Here is a 26182-nt window from a genome sequence, read left to right as displayed (position 1 = left end):
ATCACGTTGCCTGATTTCAAGCTGTATTGCGAAGCTGTGATCACCAAGACAGCACGGTATTGGCACAAAGATGGACACATAGACCAATGGAACAAAATAGAGACTCCAGAAATGGAACTTCAACTCTACAGCAGCTAATCAGGAAAAAAATATTCATTGGATAAAAGACAGTCTTTTCAACAAATGGTCCTGGAAAAAATGGGCAGCTACATATAGAAGAATGAAATTGGACCATTCTCTTCCACCATACACAAAGATAAACTCAAAATGGATGAAAGACCTCAATGTGAGACAGGAATCCATCAAAATCCTAGAAGAGAACATAGGCAGTAAACTCTTCAACCTTGGCCACAGCAACTTCTTTGAAGACACGTCTCCAAAGACAAGGGAACCAAAAGCAAAAATGAACTTTTGGGACTTCATCAAGATAAAAAAAACTTCTAAACACCAAAGGCAACTGTCAACAAAACAAAGAGGCAACCCACAGAATGGGAGAAGATATTTGCAAATGACACTACAAATAAAAGGCTGATATCCAATATCTCTAAAGAACTTCTCAAACTCAACACTCAAAAAACAAATAATCAAGTCAAAAAATGGACAGAAGACCTGAACAGACACTTCTGCAAAGAAGACATACAAATGGCTAAGAGACATCAGGGAAATACAAATCAAAACCACAATGATGCATCACCTTACACCGATGAGAATGACAAAAATTAACAGGAAACAACAAATGTTGGTAAGGATGTGGAGAAAGGGGAACCCTCTTACACTGTTGGTGGGAATGCAAGTTGGTACAGCCACTCTGGAAAACAGTGTGGAGGTTCTGCAATATGTTAAGAATAGAGCTACCCAATGACCCAGCAATTGCACTACTAGGTATTTACCTCAAAGATACAGACATAGTAAAAAGAAGGGCCATATGGACCCCAATGTTCATAGCAGCAGTGTCCACAGTAACCAAACTATGGAAAGAGCTGAGATGCCCTTCAACAGACAAATAGATAAAGAAGATGTGGTCCATATATATAATGGGGTATTACTCAGCCATCAGAAAGGATGAATACCCAACTTTTGCATCAACATGGATGGAACTGGAGGGGATTATGCTAAGTGAAACAAGTCAAGCAGAGAAAGCCAATTATGTGGTTTCACTTACACGTGGAACATAAGGAACAGCACAGAGGACATTAGGAGAAGGAAGGGGAAAATGAAGGGGGGAATCAGAGAGGAAGAGGAGCCATGAGAGACTGTGGACTCTGGGAAACAAACTGAGGGTTTCATAGGGAAAAAGGAGTGGGAAGATGGGTTAGCCCAGTGATGGATATTAAGGAGGGCACGTTTTGCATGGAGGACTGGGTACTATACACAAAGGATGAATCATGGAACACTTTATCAAAAACTAATTATGTACTGATGGTGGCTAACAAAATTTTAAAAAATGAAAAGAAAAAAAAAAAGCAATGACATACCTGATGGTTGGTGTAAATCCTTATCTTGATTCATTGGCCTCTAGGAAAGAGCATTAGAAAAGCCAGGTGGAACCCTTTGAAACTGCCTACCCCCACTGGCCAAGATGGTAAATCAAAGGCAATATCACATTCTTGGGAAGGTGGCAGAGATGAAAGTGGCATGAGTAGCAATTCTCCTTAACCCTATTTAACTCTCCCCTCTGGTACTTGCAAACCTGCAGAATGACAGTGGATCTATCCCAGATTCAAAAAAATAGTTCAACTATTTGCAGTTTTTGTGTCAGATGTGGTAATTTTCACTTATGGCAGATAATTACAGATTATAATTATAATCATTACAATGATTATAATTACAGATTACAGCCTCAGAATGTGGTATAGGGCCACTGATTTGGCACATTTGTTTTTCCTGTACCATCAAAATGGGAAGCAGAGATCTTTGTATTCATTTGAATGGACAGCAACAGTATATATCTATTTGTCCAGGGTTATAGGCTCTTGAGATCTCTGTCCTAATATAATCTGAAGGGAGCTGGATTAGCTATACATTTTGCAGAGTATCACTGTGACCCACTATATAGATAATTGGATCAGATAAGCAAGAAATGGCAAGTTTGTTGGAGGCCTTGGTCAAACATGTATTCTGAGGAGGGAACAAATAAAGCCTATGAAGATTCAGGGACTCACTACATTAGTAAAAATTTTAGGAGTTAGTGATCTCATATCTGCTAGTAATTCTTCCCAAAGTATAGGATAATTTAGTGTATTTTATACCTCCCACTGTAAAAGAGGAAAATAGTGCCTACTGGCTACTTCAGGTTTTGAGGCCAATATAGTCTGTACCTGATAATACTGTTTTTACCTCTATACTAAATGACACAAAAATACCTGCCAACTTTGAGTAGAGTCTGCAGCAGAAAAGGACACTGCAACAGGTCCAGGAGGTAGTAGAAGCATTCCTGCTGCTTAGTCATCCCAATTCAGCCAACTTTGTATCTGTGGGTGTAACACTGGGAAAGTATATCATGTTGATTTTATGGGAGTGTAACAATGCAGACATCGAGGGTTCTGGATCAAGGCCATGCCATCATCAGTTGAAGCAGAGTTATATTTTTCAAAAAACAGTTCTGACATGCTGTTGAGCCTTGGTAGAAGCAACTGATCATGGGATACCAAGTATCCAGATAGTTGGAAAACTAGGTAGAGATAATTAAAATAGAAAATTCAAACCTTTGAGATTGAAAGGAGTTTCATTTGTTGAGGAACACAGATGAGATTAAAGTTGGAGTAAAGAAAGCAAAGAGAAAGAATGACATGAAATGAATTTGGTGATATAGTCACAACATAAACCATGCAGGGGGCTGTGAAGGCCATGATAAAGCTCGGATTCCATTTTTTTTTTTAATATGAGAAAATAATTGTTGACCTTTATTATTTTTTTCTCCCAAGTTTTTATTTAAATTCCAGTTAGTTAACATACAGTGTAACATTTGTTTCAGATGTAGAATTTAGTGATTCATCACTTAACATACAACACCCAGTGCTCATCACAAGTGCCCTCCTTAATATCCACCACCCATTTAACCCATCCTCCCCACCTACCTCCCCTCCTGTGACTGTGTTTGTTCTCTGTAGTGAGGCTTTTCTTACTTGCCTCCCCCCTATTCCATATTCATTTGTTTCTTAAATTCTACATATGAGCAAAATCATATCTTATTTGTCTTTCTCTGACCACTTTGCTTAGCATTACACTGTCTAGCTCCATCCACATCATTGCCTCACACCAGTCAGAATGGCTAAAAGTAACACAGAAAATAACAGGTGTTGGCGAGAATGTAGAGAAAGGGTAGTTCTTGTTGGTAGGAATACAAATGGGTGCAGCTACTCTGGGGAACAATACAAAGGTTCCTCAGAAAGTTAAAAATAGAACCACCCTATGATCCACCAATGATGATATATTTATGATGAGATATTTACCTATAAGAATACAAAATTACTAATTTGAAGGGATATATGTACCCCAATGTTTATAGCCAAACTATGGAAGGAGCCCAAATGTGAATCAACCAATACTGGCCTTTATTAAGTAAAGAAACATGGTCTAATTTTTCTGTGAGAGTACTCTGACTGCTGTGAGGATTATGAGTGGCAGAAAGAAGACAAGTCGGGGGCTTTTATAATAGCTTGGGTAAGATGTGGTGGCAGTGTGGACTGGTCTCATGGAGATAGAAGTATAGAAATTCAGAATATATCTGGGATTAGAGCTGAAAAGGTTTACTCTCTAGATGTAAAATTGAAGAAAAAGGAGTAAACTAAAGTAGTTGGTTTTGTGCCTTGAGCAATGGATGGTTGGTGGAGCAATTTATGGATACCGGAGATATTGGGGGAGAATTTGAGGTTTTTCATTAGTTGGTTTTAAAGTGAAACTTTAAGAAATTAAGAGCTTCGTTTTGGATGTAAAACTTTATACATTCATTTAATTAGAGATTTCAAATAAGCAGTTCATGAAACTGGTAGCTTTGGTCTAAGGAAAAGAGAGAATGAGGACATCTATGGAGAAAACATTTATTGCCATTTGGGGTAAAAGAGAAATCACTTTTTTTGTTACACAAGATGTTTTGCTTTTTTCACCATCAATGGGTTATACTGGAAGGAACATATGTTTAAAGTCTGAATGAAATGGGCTTGAATCCCAAGTTTTTGATTTAGATATTGTGTTTCTTAAAGTATTTTTACTTCATTTGCATTACAAATTTAACCAAAATCTTTTTATTAGTTACATACTACCTTTGTCTCCTCCAGATAAAGGAGGAGACATCATCTCTTCTTAAAGGTATCTATTTTTTCTCAAATTCAAGGCTAATTGGTTGCCTGGAAACATCACTACTCTGATGAATTCAAGAAAATTTATGATTTTTTTAGATTATTTAAACAAGTTTCTTATTTTCTAGAGTGAGAGTGATGCTCCTTCCATATTTTTGCATCTTTTTAAGGAGAATTTTCTTTCTTTATTTATTTGTGTTTGTTTTTGAGAGAGTGTGAACAGGAGAGGGAGACAGAATCTGAAGCAGACTCTGTGCCCAATGGACAGGGCTTGATCCCATGACCAGGAGATCATGACCTGAGGTGAAACCAAGAATTGAATCCTTAACCACCTGAGCCACTAGGCACTAAGAAACCCTGCTAAACACACATAAGAAATTTGAGATGCCTATAAAACATTTATGGTTTAGATATTCTATCCAGGTATTTTATTGGCAATTCTCCAAACCAGGACAAATTTATAGACTAGAGAATATTATGGCATTATCAGCTTTAAGATGTTAATTGAATCAAGGCATGAATGGATATTACTGAGGGGATATTTATAGATTTACTATGAAATTTTATAGCTCATGTTATGCCTTCAAATATTTTTTCCAGTCACATTTTCAGCCTTCTTAATTTTGGATTTTTTAATTTCCTCATGAGATTAATTATGTGGTATAATTTCTTGTATATATAGTTGATATGAGTGCTTGTCCTTCCAAAGTGATAGTGATAAAGTCAATATATTGTGGGTTTTCCTCAACAGGAATTCCGGGTGCAAAATACTACCAAGATAGCTATAAAAGACTTGTCTTTGAATTTATATGTGGGGCAAATCACTGTTCTTCTAGGACACAATGGGGCAGGAAAATCCACTACCCTATCTATTCTCTCAGGTAAGTGTATATATCTGTCCATAGTATCCTCACATAGACACTGTAGATCAAGCCTACAAGACTTTTGTGTATTCTTTTGATATTTACAATTTAGCCAGTTCAGTGATACATAAAATTGTTCAGTTATGCTTCTTTTTAAATTTTAAATAATTTTATATGAAAGATAGCAGATAGCAGGTTTTACGAAGATTTTACAAAGTGACCATTATAAATATGCTCACAGAACTAAAGGAAACCATGATTAAAGAAGTAATGGAATGTATGAAAACAGTATGAAATAGAAAGGACAGTATTCAATGAAAGGATAGAAATTATTTTAAAAAACAGGTGGGAATTCTGGATTTTGAAAAGTACAATAACCAAAGTGAAAAATTCGTTAAAGGGGCTCAACAGTAAATTTCATGAATTATAACAAGAGAACACCAGTGAACTTGAATATAGATTGATAGAGATTATAAAATGTGAATAAAACTAAGGAAAAAGAATGAGGGAAAGTTAACAGTTTGATAGGAATTTTTGATACTTTTAAATGCACCAGCATACATGTAACTGGGATGTAAGAGAGGAGAAAAAGAGAAGAAAGCCAAAAAGGTAATGGCTGAAAACATTAATTTACACATTCAAGAAACTATTAGAACTAATAAATGAATTCCATAGGTTGCAGAACACAAAATTAATATGCAGGGGTAGTTTGGGAAGATGGCAGAGTAGGAGGACCCTGAGCTCACCCCATACCATGTTTACAACTAGATATTATCCTTATCCAAGTAAATAGAATTGCAAGTGTTCCAAAGATTAGCAGAACAAACTCTACAACTAAATATAGACAAGAAACTGCATCTGAAAGATTAGGAAGGTCAGAAAGGCAGATGGAGGCTGCCTGCAAGAGGGAGGGAGTTGTATACAGAAAGAGCAGAGAAATTGATCTTTGCTTCAAGGAGCTCACATGGGGAAGACTGGTCCCCATGGCTTTTAAAACCAGAAGAGCTGAATTCTGTGAATGTGTATAACCATTGGAACTTAGAGCCTGGGGTTTTAAAAGTCAGCTGATTCAGCATGGGCAAGCAGGGACGGCTAATGTCCCTTGAAGAGAGAACAGTCTGCATAGAGAGACAACATAAAACAGCAGTTTCCAGTGCCAGGGGCTAATGGGAGAAGGATCTGTTCATACTGATCTCAGAGCATGTTGGGGACTTCTTCAAAACTGAGGGAGCTGGCAGGTATCATTTCCCCCTTTCTCACTCCACCCCCAATCCTCTGGTCCCAGCATAAACACAAGGTTATCTGCAGGCAGCAGGACTGCACATTCACTTGCTACCTAACCTGCTAGTAGTACATAATGCCCATGAGTTCTCCTGAGGACTCACCCACTTTAAGCCTGCTAGCTTCAGTCCCAGGCTCAGGACAAATTTTGTTAAAGCCACAACTGCACCCTGTCCTGCCATTGTGTTCCCTAAATACCTGCTGTGCTACACTCAACCATTCTTGTGCACCAAGCCCAGGCTCTGCCCCCAGCCACTTCAGCACTTTGGGGAATCTAGCATAAGACCAGTGGCCCAGAGCAAGTTTGCTAACACTGCCACTACGCTCTCAAGTTCCCTGGCAGGTATACCCCTTCAGAGCTGGCCTTTCTGGGGCTGCTTGGGTGGCTCAGTCGGTTAAATATCTGCCTTCAGCTCAGATCATGATCCTAGGATTCTGGGCTCCTTGCTGGCCTGTCTAGATCCTACTAATATCACAGAGAACAATCGTGCCTACAAAAGTTGAGGAGTCACTGCAGATGACTTCACTGAAAGGAAAAGTGACTCAGACACAACAGTAGGGTATAAATAACACACATTTTTGAAGTGCCAAATTCTGGTGAACAGGGGATGCTGCACCGCAGAGCACTCCAGGTCCTCTTCTTCATAAAGTCACTACTTTCAAGAGCAGAAGACATAGCTGACTTTGCTAATACACAGAAACAGACATAGGCAGACAAAGTGAGGAGACAGAAAAATTTATTCCAAATGTGAAAACAGGACAAGGCCACAGCCAGAGATCTAAGCAAAACAGATAAAAGTAACATGCCTGATAGAGAGTTTAAAGTAATGATAATAAGGATACTCACTGGAATTGAAAAAAGAGTGGAAGATGCAAATGAGACCCTTAACACAGGAGTAAGGAACAACATAACAGAGACAAAGGGCTCAATAAACAAAATGAGATATATGCCTGATGGAATGAACTGCAAGATGGGAAAAGCAGAAGAATGAATTAGTGACCCAGAAGGCAGACTAGGGGAAAGTAATCAAGCTGAACAAAAGAGGGAACAAAGAATTATGCAAAATTAGAATAATTTAGGAAACTCTGATACTATCCAATATAATAACATTCATATTATAAGAGTCCCAGAAGAAGATAGAGAACAGGGGGCGGATAAATTATTTGAAGAAATAATAGCTAAAAACATCCCTATCTGGGGAAGGAAACATATCCAGATCCAGGAGGCACAGAGAACCCCCATCAAAATCAGCAAAAGCAGATCCACAATAAGATATATTGTAATTCAACTGGCAAAATATAGTAATAAAGAAAACAATTTAAAGCAGCAAGACAAAAGGAAACTGTAACCTACAAGGGGAAACCCATAAGACTAGCAGGAGATTTTTCAGCAGAAATTTTGCAAACCAGAAGAGAGTGGAATATTAAAAGTACTGACTGGGAAAAATCTGTAGCCAAGAATACTTCTATCCAGCAAGGCTATCATTCAGAATAGGAGAGATAAAGAAACTCCCAGACACACAAAAAAACCAAAGGAGTTCATGACCACTAAACCAACCCTGCAAGAAATATTAAAAGGGACTTTAAAGAGTGGAAAGGAAAGACCTAAAATGACAGTGTAAAGGCAGGAAACACAAAAGCAATAAAAATGAATATTTCTATTAAAAAATTAGTCAAGGAACTCACAAAATAAAATAATATAGAAATAACAACATATACCTAAAACATGGGGAGGAGAAGAAAAAGCAATGGGTTCAAATCTGGACAGTCATCAACTTAATATAAATTGCTATATGCAGAGTGGTTATATACAAACCTAATGGTCACCATTATCAAAACCCACTAATGTGCAGAGAATAAAGGAAATCTATATGTGTATCACTGAAAAAATCAGCAAAACATGAGAGAAAACCTGAATGGGAGAATATATTTGCAAATGACATATCCAGTAAGGGGTTAATATCCAGAATGTGTAAAGAACTCATAAAACTCAACACCAAAAAAAGGACACAATCTGATTAAAAAGTGAACAGAGGACCTAAGTATATATTTTTCCAAAGACATTTAGATGACCAATAGGCATATGAAAAGATGCGCTCAAGGGAAGCCTGGGTAGCTGTCAGTTAAGCATCCATCTTTGGCTAAGATCATGGACCCAGGGTCCTGGGATTAAGCCCCATTGGGTTCCCTGCTCAGCAGGGAGTCTACTTCTCCCTCTGAGGGGGAGGGAGGGAGAAGCAGACTCTCTGCTCTCAAATAAGTTTTTAAAAAATCTCTTTTTTTAAAAAGATGCTCAACATCAGTCATCATTATTTAATGCAAATTGAAACCACAGAAAATATCACTTCACAGCAGTTAGAATGGTTAGTGTCAAAAGGACAAGAAATAACAAGTGTTGGGGAGAATGTGGAGGAAAGAGAACCCTCATGCACTATTGGTGGGAATGTAAATTGGTTAAGCCACAGTGTAAAATAGCTTGAAATTTCCTCAAAAAATTAAAAACAGAAATACGATATGATCCAGTAACTTCACTAATGAGAATTTACCCAAAGAAAATAAAAATAGTAATTTAAAAATATGCATGTACCCCTACATTTACTGCAGTATTATTTACAACAACTAAGAAATAGAAGCAACCCAAGTATCCATCAACACATGAATGGATAAGGAAGATGTGATACAGGTATATATAGTGTATATAGATATAGATATAGATATACATAATGTTTATGTATATGTATGTGGACAGTAAATCAATACATATTTTCCTTTAATTTCAAAAGAAATTCTATAAAAATATTTGTATTATTGTAATGTTGGGCCTGTAATTCAGAAAAGTAATAAATTTGACAGTAATAGCATAAAGGAGGTGGATGGGTGCCAAGTTGTATAGAGTAAGGAAGGGATACTAGATGGGAACACAAATCCATAGGAACAAATGAAGAGAACCAAAAATGCAAAATAAGAAGTAAGTTTAACAAACTATAATTACATGCTTACTCTCCTTTATCCACTCCGGTAATAGGCATAAAATCCTGTAACTATTAATTATACAGTGTATTGTAGGAATGGTAACACATGTAGATGAACTGTGTATAATAGCAGCACAAAAATAGAGAAGAGGGAGCAGCTCTCTAGAATTAAGTTAACATAAATCTGATAAATATGCCTAGTAAGCCTCAGAACAACTACTAAGAAAATAATTCAAAAATATATATATAGTGGAAAAAATCATTAAAGGAATTTAAATTTACGCTAGAAAATAATCAAGGCAAAAGAAAGCGATAAAGAAGAAATAGAGTAACAAAAATGACATGAGACATAAAAATGAAAAAGCAAAATGGCTGACTTAAACCCAGCTATATCGATAATAATATTGTTAGTGGATTGTACAATCCATAGAAAAGGCTGATTATCAGATGTATTAAAATAAAATCCAGCTCTCTGCTTTGTACAGAAGACACATTTTAGATTCAAAGATACAAATACTTTGAAAGTAAAAGGATGTAAAGAATACATAAAATGCAACCAAAGTAAATCTCCAGTAGCTATGCAAATATCAGACTCTGAAACAAAGTGTTACTAGAAAAAGAGAAGGATATTTTGTAATGATAAAGGGGTCAATTTACCTTGAAGTTGTAACATTTATAAATTTATATGCACCTAACAACAAAGTTCCCAAATATATGAAGCAAAAACTGTCAGAATTTAAGGCAGAAAAAGACAAATGGAAAGGTAATAATTGTAGATTTCAGTATCCCACTTTTTTTTTTTTTTTTTTAAGATAGCAAGTAGGCAGAATATCAACAACACATAGATGACTTGAAAAATATTACGTACATGGGACGCCTGGATGGCTCAGTTGGTTAAGCAGCTGCCTTCAGCTCAGGTCATGATCCCAGCATCCTGGGATCGAGTCCCGCATCGGGCTCCTTGCTCCGCAGGGAGCCTGCTTCTCCCTCTGACTCTGCCTTCCACTCTGTCTGCCTGTGCTCGCTCTTACTTGCTCGCTCTCTGACAAATAAATAAATAAAATCTTAAAAAAAAATACGTACAAAATAGATCTTGTAAGTATCTATACACATTTCATCTAACAACAGCAAAATCTATGTTGTTCTCAACCACATGTAGAATATTCTCTATAGTAGACTATACATTGGGCCACCAAAAAAGCCTGAATAAATTTAAAAGATTGAAATGACACAAAGTGTAGTCACTGATTACATTGGAGTAAAATTATAAATTTACAACAGGAAGAAATGATAAATTCACATATTTGTGGAAATTAAACAACATACTTCTAAATACTAATAGTGAAAGAAGAAATTACAAAGAAAATGAAGAAATATTTGACATGAATGAAAATGACATAACATACAAAACTAATGAGATGCAGCCAAAGCAGTGCTTAGAGGGAAACTAGTAGCTCTAAATTCCTACATTAAAAAGTTCTGTTAAACAATCTGTCCACCTTAAGAGACTTAAAAAAGAATAGCCATATAAATCTAAAGCAAGAAAAAAGAAGGAAGTAGGGGTATTAATGAAACCAAAAGTTAGTCTTTGAAAAGATCAATTAAAGTGACAGACCTTCAGCTATACTGACCAGGAAAAAAAAAAAAAATGAAGAAACAAAAAACAGAGGATTCAAATCACTAAAATCAGAAATAAACTAAAATCACTAAACTACAGAAATAAGTCAAAGGGGGCTTATCAGCTAAACAGTCTCATTTCAGTACATCTAAAATTAGATTGCATTGTTAAAAATGAAAACTTCTGGAATAAACATGACAATAGAGGGAACTGCCGCACAACAGGGATAATGTGAGACATCATGTTGGATGAGTATTTCTGAACGTATTTATCCTCTTGGTCATGTTTTCTTTTTTTATAATGAAGTATAACTGACATACAATGTTATGTTAGTTTCAGGTGTAAAACATAGGGATTTCACAATTCTATACAATACTCAATGCTTACCTCAGTAAGTGCAAAGTAGGATTAATGAGTTACTGGATTTGAAATGATATTCTTTTTTAAACTTCATCAATAATTATGAGAGCTATGGATAAAAATTATACAAATATTTTGAAACTATTTTAGGTTATTATGTGTTATCTCCCCTGACTAGAATTTCAATTCTTCTAACAGTTTTATTATCTGCATTTTCAAGTTTTAATTAAAGAGTTTACCATAGTCTAGGTCAGTGTATGATCCTTACACAATTCATAAATGTCACATAGCTGATGGCAATGCTGTTAAATTCTAATAAAACAAACTCTATTGCTTTTATATACCTGAGTGATTTGTACTCATATTCATTGACTATTAGAACATGCAGTTAATCAAATAAAAATAAAAATTAAATATTTTTAATCTCATCACCTCAAATACAATTGGTATTTTATGGAATTTTCTTCTGAGAGATATTGCTAATTCTAACAAATAATCCATATATAGATTTCAAATTTAAGTTTTTAATGAAAAGTTTGTTGTCATGTTCCCTCATGAAAGCTAAGGTATTATTATGTTTTCTGCTTGATCCCTAGGTCTCTATCCTGCTACCAGTGGAGAGGTCTATATTAATGGATATGACATTTCACAGCAGATGGTACAGATCAGGAAAAGCCTGGGCTTGTGTCCTCAACAAAACTTGTTGTTTAATTACTTGACTGTGTCAGAACACCTTTATTTCTATTGTGTGGTAAGCCAATAAAGATATGTTCCTTTTTCCCCACTCTACTGATGTACTTTAGGTAGATTCCCAACTATCAATATCCTTATTTTTAGAAAGTTCAAAAACTGATTTTTTATTAATTCTCCTTTAAATATAAAGACAGGCTAAGGAAAGAAGACACTACAGAAATAATATAAGAAAATATATAACTTTTGTATAAAGTTTTTCTAAGGAAAAAGCTGGAAACACCATGTAAATTCTGGCTTCTCTTTGTAGGTAAAAGGAATACCTCGAAAGACACGTCTTCTGGAAATTGATCATATGCTGGCTGCTTTTAACCTTCTAGATAAGCGTAATGAATTTTCATGTTCACTGAGTGGAGGAATGAAGCGCAGACTCTCCATGATCATAGCACTTCTAGGGGGTTCCAAGGTAAAAAAAAAAATGTGGGGGTACTAAGAATGTATCCCCAATGAAGCTAGTCTAAAAAATTTAGCCAACAAAAACCTGAGAGCTGATGAAAATCTAACACTGTAAAAGGAACCTTATAAATTAAATCCCATGTAGAATTCAGATTATCAAATTATTGTAATAAATTTTTCACAAGTTTAGAATTATTCTAGCAGTCCTAATTCAGTTTTAGTCTAAACTTGTTATCTTAGCTTAACTGAACAAGTGACTGAAAAACAAAACCAGAGTAACCCCCATAAGTGGTAAGATCTTAGTGACACTAGTACATAATGTTTAATGGTTATGAAATTGTTCTTCTGGTCTTCAGGTGGTGATACTTGATGAGCCAACCTCTGGCATGGACCCAGCCTCAAGGAGGGCCACCTGGGATGTCCTTCAGCAGTATAAACAGGATCGTACCATCTTATTGACCACCCACTACATGGATGAAGCTGACTTTCTGGGTGATCGCATAGCCATCATGGTCGAGGGATCCCTGCGGTGCTGTGGCTCTTCAGTTTTCCTGAAAAAAATATACGGTCTCTTTTCCTTTGATTATTTTTTGGGTATTGATATCTCAATATTCTTCTAACATAATCTTCATGAATATTGATATCTTAGTAATATTATTCTAATATAATTTCCATAATTTTTTGTCTGTCTCCCCAAAACTTCTATGATTTCCTCTTTTTATTGGGGCTTTGAAGTAATGATCATAGTTTATTTATTTTTAGTATGGAAGTATAATTGACATACAGTGTCCTATTATTTTCAGGTGTACCTCATAGTGATTCAGTATTTTATAAATATAAAATTTAATAAATATATTATAACTGTAATAAATATATTATTACAGAGTGATCCTCATGATAAGTCTAGTTACAATCTGTAACCATACAAAGTTATTACAATATTATTGACTGTATTTCCCATGCTGTATATTATATCTGCATCACTTATTTATTTTGTATCCAGGAGTTTACTCCTCTTAATCCCCCTTACTTATTTGCATGGCCTCCAACCCCTTCTGTTTCTGGTAACTGACAAAGTTTGTTTCCTGTATCTTTGAGTCTGTTTTGTCTCTGTGTTTTTTTTTTTAAGATTCTACATGTAAGTGAAATTATTCAGTATTTGTCTTTGTCTGATTTATTTCACTTAGCATGATACCATCTAGGTCTAGCCATGTTGTTACACATGGAAGGATTTCATTTTTATGGCTACATAATATTCCATTGTGTATATTTACCACATCTTCTTGATTTGTTCATCAGTGAGTGGACACTTAAGTTGCTTCCATAACTCAGCTCTGGTAAATAATGCTGCAATAAACATAGGGGTGCATATATCTTTTTTAATTGGCATGTTTGTGTTCTTTGAGTAAATACCCAGTAGTGGAATTACTGGATCGTATAGTAGTTCTACTTTTAATTTTTTGAGGAATCTTCACAATGTGTTCCACAGTGGTTCCATCAGTTTCCATTTCTGCCAACAGTCCAGAGGGTTCTTTTTTCTCCGCATCCTCACCATCACCTATTATTTCTTGTATTACAGTTTTAGCCATTCTTTTTTTCATTATTATGTTCAGTTAGCCATGGTATAGTACATATGTTTTTGACATAGTGTTCAATGATTCATTAGTTACTTATAACACCCAGTGCTCATCACAGCACATGCCCTCCTTAATACCCATCACCCTATTACCCCCTCCCCTGATCCCTACCCTCTGAAACTCTGTTTCCCATGAGCATAGTCTCTCATGGTTCATCTCCCTCTCTGGTTTCTCCTCCTTCAGATTCCCCCGCCTTCCCCTATGCTCCTCTGTGCTATTGCTTATGTTCCACATATGAGTGAAACCTTATGATAATTGTCTTTCTCTGCTTGACTTACTTCATTTAGCATAATCCTCTCCAGTTCCATCTATGTTGATGCTAATGGTGAATATTCATCCTTTCTGATGGCTGAATTGTATGTGTGTACTGGAAAGGAACCAGTCAACAAAACTAAGAGACAAGGGTCCCTGGTGGCTTAGGCGTTAAGTGTCTGCCTTTGGCTCAGGTCATGATCCCAGGGTCCTGGGATGGAACCCCACATTGGGCTCCCTGCTCAGTGGGAAGCCTGCTTCTCCCTCTCCCACTCACCCTGCTTGTCTTCCCTCTCTTGCTGTGTCTCTCTCTAATAAATAAATAAAAATCTTAAAAAAATAAAAACCAACAACTAAGAGGCAGGCCACAGAATGGCAGAAGATATTTGCAAAGGACATTATAGATAAAGGACTGGTATCTGTGATCAAAAAAAACCAATCCAGTCAACACCCAAAAAGCAATCCAGTCAAAATATGGGCAGAAGACATGAACAGACACTTCTCCAGAGAAGACATACAAATGGCTAGGAGACACATGAAAAAGTGTTCAACATCACTAGTCATCAGGGAAATACAAATGCAGACCATAATGAGATACCACCTTACACCAGTTAGAATGGCCAAAATTAACAAGACAGGGAATAACAAATGTTGGCAAGGATATGGAAAAAGGGAAACCCTCTTACTTTGTTGGTGGGAATGCAAGCTGGTACAGCCACTCTGGAAAGCAGTATGGAGCTTCCTCAAGAAGTTATGCAGCCATCAAAAGAAATGAAATCTTGCCATTTGCGACAACATGGATGGAACTAGAGCGTATCATGCTTAGCAAAATAAGTCAAGCAGAGAAAGACAACTATCATATGATCTCCCTGATATGAGGAAGTGGTGATGCAACATGGGGGCTTAAGTGGGTAGGAGAAGAATAAATGAAACAAGATGGGATTGGGAGGGTGACAAACCATAAGTGACTCTTAATCTCACAAAACAAACTGAGGGTTGCTGGGGGAAGGGGGTTTGGGAGAAGGGAGTGGGATTATGGACATTGGGGAGGGTATGTGCTTTGGTGAGTGCTGTGAAGTGTGTAAACCTGGTGATTCACAGACCTGTATCCCTGGGGATAAAAATATATGTTTATAAAAAATAAAAAATTAAAAAAAAAAAGAAGTTAAAAATAGAGACACCCTAAGACCCAACAATGCACTTCTAGGTATCTACTCCAATGATACAGATATAAAGGAAAGAAGGTAAACATGCACCCCAATGTTCATAGCAGCAATGTCAACTATAGTCAAACTGTGGAAGGAGCCAAGATGCCCTTCAACAGATGAATGGGTAAAGAAGATGTGGTTTTAGCCATTCTGACAGGTGTGAAGTGATACCTCCTTATGGTTCTGATTTGTAATTCCCTGATGATGAGTGATGTTGAGCACATTTTCATGTATCAATTAGCCTTCTATATGTCTTTGGAGAAATGTCTGTTCATGTCTTCTGCCTGTTTTTAAATTGGATTATTTGGTCTTTGGTGTTGAGTTGTATAATTTCTTTGTATATTGTGAATGTTATTCCTTTATTTGATATCATTTACAAATATCTTCTCCCACTCACAATGCTTTCTGTTTTGTTAACAATTTCCTTCCCTGCACAAAAGCTAGGTTTGATGTAGTCTCAATAGTTTAATTTTGCTTTTGTTTCCCTTGCCAGAGGAGACCCCGCTAGAAAAATGTTTCTATAGTCAATATCAAAGAGATTACATCCTGTGTTTTCACCTAGGAATTTTTGGTTTGCAAGCATTTTCTTTTATTCTGTAGGTTGCCTTCCATTTTGTTGTTTCCTTTGTCATTCAGAATCTTTTTATTTAATTTTTAAAAAAAGATTTATTGATTTATTTTAGAGAGAGAGAGAGAGATAGTGATTGGAGGGAGATGCAGAGGGAGGGAATCTTCAAGCAGACTCTCCACTGAGCACATAGCCTGACTCAGGGCTCAGTCCCACAACCATGAGATCCTGGCCTGAGCTGAAGCCAAGAATTGGATACCAGACTGAGCCACCCAGGCACTCCCCTCCTCTTTTTAGTTTGTTGTGGACACACTTGTCTATTTTTTCTTTTCTTTGCTATGCTTCTGGTTTCATATCCAAAAAACATCATTGCCAGGACCAATGTCAATAAGATTTTACCCAGTGTTTTCTTGTAGGGGTAGATCTTACTTTTTTCATTAAATCTATTCATTTGTTCTGTCTTTTTGTTTGGAGAGTTTAATCTGTTTATATTTAATACAGATTTTTATAGGGAAGTACTCCTTTGTTAATTGTGTTCTCTTTGTCTTATAATTCTGTGTCCTTCTTTTCCTGTCTTGCTGTCTTCATTTCTTTTTTACTGATTTTTTTGGTATTGATATGCTTTGATTTCTTTGTTTTGTGTAATTTCTAGACATATTTTCTTTGTGGTTATCATGGAACTAACATAAAATATAACTTCATGTTATAAGCTGATAACTTAAACTCCATTGCATACAAAAAACTGTTCTCTTTACTTCCCTCACAACATTTTAGTTGTTGATGGCACACATATATATTTGTATTGTCTAATTGTGCATTGAATATCTTATTTTTTGTTAACATGTTTTAGTAATAATATTTACTTTAGTAAATCCTTCATTTTTGAAGGGTAGTTTTACCCAATAGAGTACTCTTGGTTGGTATTTTTTCTTTCAGCACTTTAAATATATCTCGTTATGCCCTCTAGCCTTCAAAATTTCTGCTGAAAAATCAGCTGTCTAATGAGCAATCCCTTGTATGTAACAACTTGCTTTTCCCTTGCTGCTTTTAAAATCTTCTCTTTGTCTTTGACTTTTTACTATTTGATTTATAATGTATCTTATTGTAGATATCTTTGGATTCATCTTGTTTAGATCCTTTGCATGTGTGTCTCTGAATGTCCATTTCCTTTCCTTGGTTGGGAAGTTTTCAGCCATTATTTCTTTGAATAAACTTTCTAGCTCCTCCTCTTTCTCCTCCCTCTCTCTCTCCGTCTCTCCCTCCCTCCATTATGGGACTCCCATATTGTATATATTGCTCTACTTAGTGATACTCTAAGTCTCTTGGGCTTTATTTATTCTTTTTTCATTTTTTTTTCTTTTTGTTCCTCTGAGTGAACAGTTTCCAGTGACTTGACTTTGAGGTCACTTATCCTTTTGTCCACTTTATGTAGTCCACATTTGAACCCCTTTAATGAATTTTTCATTTTAGTTACTATATTCTTCAGCTCTATGACTTCTTTTTGGTACTTCTTATACTTTGTTTCTTTGTTGAAATTCTCACTTTGTTCATGTGTTGGTATCCTGACCTTGGTGAGTATCTTTATAATGTTATTTTAAACTCTGTCAGGTAAATTATGTAGATCTCCATTTAATAGAGTCATATTCTGGAGATAATATTTTTCCTTTGTTTGGAAAACATTTCTATTTCTGCTTCTCTATTTTTTTCCATCACATTTAGGTTTCTATTTTCTAGTTTCCTTGCTTGTTTTTTTAAATGATTAAATTTGGAATATAATAATATGGGACTAAAGTAATTGATATTTATCCCAGAAAATGGTATACCCTGGTCTGTTATGCCACTATTATGGAAGACTTAGTCACTATAATCTATATTTGAGCAAATACTGGGATGTATTACACCTATGTATAGATTCTCTCCATCACTGTCTTCAAATGTTTTAGTAATAGGATCAGGATTTTGCTCTTAGCAGAGGTTGGGATCTGTACATGAATGAGATCATGGAGATCTCTTTAAGCTATAGTCCAGTTCCCAGCTTTTTGTATCTAACAGATGCTCTTTGATTTCCATTTCTGCACTATTTTCTTTACCTTAAAGGTTTTCTGTCTACCCTGCTGCCCTCTCTCTAACCTTCAAAGGGCCATTGCAGTGAAGGGCTAATGTACCACAGATGTGTTTCTCTCGGCTCTTTTTCTGTCCTGAGCTGTCAGAGTACCATTGCAATGTTTTCCACAAAGTTCTGGAGTGCCCTGGAGACATTTTTTTCCTACTTCTTACACTTTCCTCCAGCTTTGCAAGACAAGTATAGTGCATCTGGTGGATGTGGAGAATACTTTGGAAAGATTTCTCAGATATCCAATGGAAGGGACTTTTATCTGATTAATTTACTGCCTTACTTATAATAGGCTCCAAATAGATATCTGTTTAATGAATATTAACCTTGTCTTCTCAGATCTCAATGTCAATAGAATAAAAGGCCATATTATTTTTTCCAAATATATGGAAGTTTCCCAAATATATGTTTTTTTTTTCCAAAAAAAAAACCAAACCCAGATTTTTTTTCCATCTCTGTTCTATTAGTCCCTAAGAAAATTAATGAAATTATGAAAGAAGTACTAATTAGACTTCTTAGACTTATAGTCATATGATTAACATGCTTTATCTTCTTCTAGCTCACCTAAAACATGGAAAGCCAACTATGGTCTCCCAAGAATATTGGAAATACAAAATTGTTTCATTTGTTCTTCTAAATGGATTTTCTCAGGTGTGGGATACCACATTGTCATGGTGAAGGAAGCTCACTGTAATGTTGAAGAAATCTCCAAATTGCTTCAGTATTATATACCAACAGCCACTTTGGAGAAGAATGTTAATAAAGAAGTATCTTTTATTCTACCCAAAGAGTACACCCACAGGTATGAGTCCAGAGAATGCAAAATGATTAATGTTTAGATAACCAGATATCATTATTGCTTTCCCAGGCATCTTCAGTCTTAGTAAATAGAGTTTATTTAACAAGCCAGAACTCCAGTCATTGCTATCACTTTCACTGAAAAGAAGGATGCCACATTTGGCTATAGATTCCTGGTTTTAATTGGTTATTACTGATTGTATGTTTTGGTGGCACCAAAATTGGTGAGTAAAGTGAACAGAAATATAAATGAGATGAAAATGATTTTAGTGGTGGCTCTTGAAGCCAAGGTGATGGGAACTCAGTTTAAAAAGGCAGTTTGCGGGGCGCCTGGGTGGCTCGGAGGGTTAAGCCTCTGCCTTCGGCTCAAGTCATGATCTCAGGGTTCTGGGATCGAGTCCCACATCGGGCTCTCTGCTCGGTGGGGAGCCTGCTTCCTCCTCTCTCTTTCTCTGCCTGCCTCTCTGCCTGCTTGTGATCTCTGTCTGTCAAATAAATAAATAAAATCTTTAAAAAAATAAAAAGGCAGTTTGCTCTCACTAGCCCAGTTTTTCATCAAAGGTAGTCACAAAGAATAATAACTCTACCTAAGATAACCATGCTGATAAAGGGAAATCAAAACTAAGTATACTCATCAGTGACTTTGAGAGTATAATATTTTTATCTTTTTCTAATATATACGTAGGTAGTTGTAGTATTTCCTCAAGCCAGTTGTCATATTCCAGAAGAATATGAAGGATTTTAATGCCCTCTTTTCTAGGAAAAGGAGGAATGTTTCAAAAAGCAGAAAAAGAAGGAAAAGGAACTGCATCCTGTCAACATTGTTCATTTAGTAAATTTGAAAGTTCTTGAGAAACAGCAGCATAGAATAGTGTGATCAAGCAGCAGAATGGAATCAAGATTCTAGCCATAAGCTGAAATGAGTGAATTAAATATCATGGAGAATTAGAAATAAAATTCTAGATACGTATCTTCAGCGATACATGGTGGTTGACTCATTCAGAAAAGTTGGGAACCAAATGGGTGTTTGGCCCATTGTGATAGTTGTTGTCCATGTGAAGCTGCAGAGTCTCTCTGAAGGAGACATAAAGTTAAAGCACTTGCTTAAACTTATCACACTATCTGCCTATCCTCATTCATATGGACACAAATGACATTCTCAAAGAATGTCTAAAAGAGGAAATGAAAGTATTTTGAAGCAGATGATGTCTTTTATCATCATAGTTATAGTATCTTCTTCATATTTTATCATATCTTCATATTTGAAAGCAGACGGTCTTTATCATCTATTCTTACTAATCATTGGGGCTTAAGAGAACAGGAAAAGGAAGAAGATCCAAGAGGTGAACTATTAATTTTAGATTACTGGGCCATATAATGATGCACTGACTCCAGAATAAACTTGGAAGTCATGAAATGAGGGAAGAATGTGTTTTTCTAACAGGGAGATGTTTTATTTAAAAAAAAAACAAAACACAATTTTTTAAAAAGTCAGCTCCACATCCAGCATGGACCCCAACACAGGATTTGAACTCACAACCTTGAGATCAAGACCTGAGCTAAGATCAAGAGCTGGGTGCTTAATTGACTGAGCCAACCAGGTACCCCTAATAGGGAGATACTTTAAACTAAGAAATGGAAAAAAACAATTTGAAGGAAAAGAAATCACTATGAATCTATTTTTTTTCAGAATATAATATGAAAAAAAATGAAATGATGGTTGAATTCTTGGTGATTTTTATTCCAGCTAAGATTTTTATAACTGATAATAATTGAACAGTAACTTTTTGCAAGATATTATTCTAGTATGGGTTAATTTACAAATTTAAATAATTAATAAGGAAGAGAATAAGCATTTTAGTTGCATATATCTGTATTCTGATTCATTGAATGTCTCTCACAAGGAAAGTACTCTTGAAATTTTAAAACAGTATTGTAACTTGCTGTAAAACAATGCTGAGACTTGTTGGAATGAAGCTTAAGTTTAGAATGTTGCCTGGGGAGTGGAGTGAATGGAAGTGATATGCAGAGATGTAAAAGAATTACCAGAATAGTGTTACATAGGAAATATTTATATATTTAAAATTCATGAATTAGAGACTGTAAATATAAAGGGAAACCAGTGGGTGGCAATAGAAGAAAGAAACAAATACCATTTTATGAAGCACCTACAAATTAAAAGGAGGAAATGTACTATTCCTGGTACAAGGTTTAAGCAAGATAACATGGTAAAGAGAGTAATTCAAGTATAGACACACAACAGATATTTCATTCACCTCAAAGCAAGTCTACTGATGTGTCTCTAAGGTTTGTTGCCAACAATTACCTCTTAGAAAGATGGCAGGGGGAGGAACAGAGGTAATTAAAAACAAACTAATACTATAAATCTAAATCTGCTAATCAAGAAAATGTTGGTTGAAGGCAAAAAAAAAAAAAGAAGATATTTTATGGGAAATTTACGTCATTGTGGTGAACTTCAGGACAGAAAAGAAGAAAGGATCTTGGTAGACTTAGAAGCTAACATTATATAGAATATACATAAGATATATAGAAAAGCAAATTTCTATAACATAACCCAAGATTGTTTGGAAGCTTCAAAAATGAAATTCTGAACACAGATCCCAAAGTTGAAAAAAATAGAATGACAGCTAAAATTCAATAAACAAAGATAAGTAATAGAGTTGATACAGAATATCATCAGGAATTTTATCACCCCAATCTGTTATTCAAAGGATTTAAAAAGCGATTCATTTAATATTAATTTGGGGTGTTTTGAGCAGGTTTAGCTCCTAAGCAGTGAAGTTGGAAAGATGTATGAGGGTTACAAGTATGTATTTGGTATAGTAGAAAGAGCTCTAGTATTTGAGATAATCCAGCATATTAGCCAGGAAGAAAAAGAAGAGAAATTAAATGTATACGTGATAGATCTAGATAATTGTTATGCAAGGCCACTTTGGAAGTGTCCTGATAACCTTCCTGTAGTTTGGCCTTGACTTATCTTAAAGGCATGAGATTTTGAGGTTGGGACCTGGAAATGAGAAAAGACTAAAATATTGTCACCAAGAATTTCAAGGAAAGGAAGCTTCACTGTCGGCATCAAGTAAAGACAAATTTTCAACTCCTGTTTTGATTCAATCTTTCAACCAAAGAGAATGATCTTTTAATTTAAAATACAAGAACAAACAGGGAGAAAGGGAGAAATTTTCAGTGTGCTTCTCACAGCTGTAAAGAAGTTCAAGTTTCCAAGCTGTAATGAAGTGCATATGAGACACTCACATCACTATGAAGTGACTGCAGAGGAATAAATGTTAGTTCAAGTGAAATAATTTTGCAACAAATAAGGGAAGAAAATAAAATGTACTTAATTTTACCTTTTTCAAAGTGACTCTGTTTACAAGATGATTCTTAAATTTAGAAAGATTATACCAAATAGTAAGATTAAATCAGTAGTAAATCAAGAGAGATTAAATCAAATAGTCATGGTGATACTGTTGGTTTAAAACACAAGACAGTTAGAAAACTAGAGATGTGCTAATCTCATTCTAATTTTAAACTTGAGAAATTGACACTGATGTTCCCATGGTTGATTCAGAGCAAAACACACACACACACCCCAAAACCTTGAATGATAACTAATAAATCACTAAATCATGCAAAAACTCATTTTGGTCTTGTACAGAATTACCTCCATATGTTTTATATGATTTTAAGTCAGTCCTGAATAAATATCAATCTCTTTCTAAGGATGAGCAGGAAAAAGAATGGGCTGTAGAAAAGATACTGAATTTTGAAATAAAAGCACTAATCTAAGAAATAATAAGAAATGCCTACTTTGAAAATAATTTCCCAATATGGAAATTCAGAAATTCTCTGCTATATAGTCTCAATCAAATTAAAGAGGGCACTAAATGTAGAGCAGTTTGGAGGATAGGAAAATGAGATAAAATGATGTGAAATTCCTGATCAACTAATAAAAATCTGACCAATACTTAGGCAGAAAAGAGAACTACTAAAAGAGAACTACTATGCCAAAAATTCTTCCCTCTGAGGAAACCTTCAAAAAATAAAGAGACCAACCAGTATATTAGCACTACACACCCACAAGAATGGCTGAAACTAAAAAGACAGCTTATAATATATGAGTAAATGGATCTCATTGCTGATAGAAGTATAAAATGGTAAAACTGCTTTGGAAAATGAGTGATCTTCTTTTTACTAAGCTAAATATGTGCTTAAACTATGATATCACGTACATATATTGATACGGATACAATAATAATAATTAGTTTTATAACTTTATTTTTTAAGGATTTTTTATTTATTTATTTGATAGACAGCAATCACAAGTAGGCAGAGAGGCGGGCAGAGAAAGAGGCGGAAGCAGGCTCCCTGCTGAGCAGAGAGCCCGATGTGGGTCTCGATCCCAGGACCCTGGGACCATGACCTGAGCTGAAGACAGAGGCTTTACCCCCCTGAACCACCCAGGTGCCCCTAGTTTTATAACTTAACAGAAATGAAATCCTATCATAATAATGTTCTGAATCTTGTTTTGTTTACTTACCTGCATTTTTGGTCAATGGTTTATGGTAAGACTTTTAGGACTTCCCATTTTTCAGATAACTCGAGGGGAAATCTGCACTTTACTACATCTTTCTCTTTCATAATATCATACCAGAATGAATGTATTCATTAAGCTGTTAATGGATATTTATCTCTACTTAGTGCTATAGTTGTGGATTGTAAGGCCTCATACAGTTTAATTTTGTCATATATTGTATAAAGCCAAAGGAAACAAAAATAAATAAATATGCCAAAATATTAGTGTATTAATTAATTGATTAATTAATGTATTAGTGTATTAGTGTAGATATCTATGAGGCATGATATTGTGATATTTATATTTTTGTACATTCATTTCTAAATTTTATAAGATGCACAAATTAACTTCTTAACTAAAATCAAAGAAAAAGAGAGAAAATGTGTGAATCCTGATTGAAAAGCCAAGCATTGGGAATGAAGAAAATGGGCTTAAAACATGTGAAGCGCTGTCATGTGGGTAGATTATACCTGTTCTATATAATTAATGGTGTAAGTTTAGAACTAATGTGCAAAACTAAATAGAATTAAGTGGAAAATAATTTAAGTTTGAATATGGAAGAAATTTTGGTCTTCCAAAAGAGGGAATTTTGAATTCCTCCAACATTGAGAGTGTGCATACATAGTTTACATGGTCCTCACTGAAAATATATTTAATGGTTTTGAGACCTAGAGGTTTTTGGAAAAGATCATGTTATAAATGTGAAGTATGTAAATTCTTCCCAGGGAAACTATTATTTAAACATCTTGATGTCTCTACTCTGCATCTGGCTCAAATTCCATGGTTTTTCTTGACTATTGAATCACTTGATTCTGTCTATGCCTCCCATTTCTACTGCACCTTCTCCATTGTCTATGTGAGTGGCTTTTTTCTCCTGTTAATTTGAATAATCTTTTTAAAAACTTACTGAATAATAAGAACCATAGCATTTATATGTGTGTGATAATTCACATGAGTTAGCTAGAGTTATTAGCATATAGAGTCTCTCGGTAGTTGATTAGAAGACCAAAATTATGTGTTTTCAAGAACTATGGTGAGAAACAATGCACAAGAGCAGTTTACTTGTTTCTGTATTAAGAACCGAAGTGAAGAATGAGCTACACTGCCCCCGCTGCTGAAGGGGAATCAGTTCAGAATAATATGAAAATCTTCTGATTTGGTACTAACTTTTATTCCTCCCCTTCTCACTTTCCCTTCCCCTTTTTTTTTTTTTTTTTCTATTCCTATTCTAGCTTTGAAGCTCTATTTACTGATCTGGAAAAGAGACAATATGACTTAGGCATTGCTAGCTTTGGTGCCTCTATTACTACCATGGAAGAAGTCTTTTTTAGGTGAGCAAGGGATGCATAGGGAAAATAAAAACCATTAGGGAAAAAGAACCACATCTTGGTCCCTTTTTTAAACTCCCCAAACTCACAGTCACACATTAGACATTTAAGAGGTGTGGAGAGGTGAGAGAACTGACGTGATTTTTTTTTTTTTAATGGTAATAACCCTGGAAAAAAACACCACTATCATTTTTTAAAAATAACAAGTATTTTGGTTTATCCGAAGTATGATTTAGATGTTAATCTTTAACTCGAATCAGTTCTACTTAATGAAACATTCAATAGCTTTGCCCTAATTTTCTTAGCCTTACTATGGTCTGCCAGCAGTCCTGTGACTGGTGTTTGGGAACCACTTCTCTACCAGAGTGGCCTCCATATAATGCCCCTGCCAAGTCAGTAAGCAAACCCAGAGCCTTCTGAGTTGAATGTTGTTAACTCACATTCTCTAAACAAGATATTATGAGGGTAGAGTTGAAATTAAATGATTTGTGCTATTTTTTTTTTAATGCAGAGTCAGTAATCTGGAAGATTCACAAACAAGTATCCAAGCTACCCAAACTTCACCTCCCTCTGTGATGAGTGAAGTCTCAGTTAACCAGAATTGGAGTATGCCAAGCAATTTTTCTACCATGAATGAAATCCCTGCTATTATGTTTAATACTGGGGTAAGGGCCTTTGCTAAGAAACCTGATGTATATTTACTTGATTAGGGCACAGGAAGTACATTTTTGTTTACTATTTGAACAAAGGTACTGTGGAGTTTTGAACCACTGCACCCTCCGGACAGGGAGCAGTCTGTACCATATAACCTAATTAATTTCCCAACACAGAAGCAGTGAAGTCTAGGCAAAAATCTCAGCTCTCACTCTCACCATTGCTATTCCTCAGGGTTTTTTGTTTTTGTTTTTTTTTTTAATGTCTTAGAATTCTTTTTTGTTTTTTTCCAAATTGCTAACCCAGAAATTTGGTAGTTCACTGAAGCTGGAGTGAACTGGAATGAGCATGATTTTTGGTAATCAAACATGCCCAATATTATAAGTTTTTGCAATGGGAATTGATAATGCATAAGGTGTCTTTCCCTAATGAGTGCAGTCCTCAGCACGGGAAGTCCCTATGAGTTGCCCAGCATTTCTTTTCTTCCCC

At 35.5% G+C, this 26182-nt stretch overlaps 2 protein-coding genes across 7 annotated transcripts in view; both read left to right on the top strand.

The window, feature by feature from the left end:
* The window catches only part of LOC309854548 (phospholipid-transporting ATPase ABCA3-like), a 294363-nt gene that overhangs the window by 46780 nt on the left and 221401 nt on the right, over positions 1–26182 (top strand). The gene's annotated exons all lie outside the window — the stretch shown is intronic.
* Positions 1–26182, top strand: part of LOC309854547 (phospholipid-transporting ATPase ABCA3-like) — a 123338-nt gene that overhangs the window by 46713 nt on the left and 50443 nt on the right. The window contains exons 12-18 of the mRNA XM_082713824.1: positions 5050–5179; positions 11989–12143; positions 12393–12548; positions 12895–13105; positions 18968–19118; positions 24944–25042; positions 25551–25704. Coding sequence (XP_082569950.1) covers positions 5050–5179; positions 11989–12143; positions 12393–12548; positions 12895–13105; positions 18968–19118; positions 24944–25042; positions 25551–25704 — 1056 coding nt within the window. The remainder of the gene's footprint in view (positions 1–5049; positions 5180–11988; positions 12144–12392; positions 12549–12894; positions 13106–18967; positions 19119–24943; positions 25043–25550; positions 25705–26182) is intronic.

The sequence above is a fragment of the Mustela nivalis genome, assembly GCF_964662115.1.
Source record: "Mustela nivalis genome assembly, chromosome: 19".
NCBI classification, from domain to species: Eukaryota; Metazoa; Chordata; class Mammalia; order Carnivora; family Mustelidae; genus Mustela; species Mustela nivalis.
The sequence above is the reverse complement of the archived record's forward strand: the minus strand, read 5'-3'. Positions and strand labels throughout refer to the sequence as shown.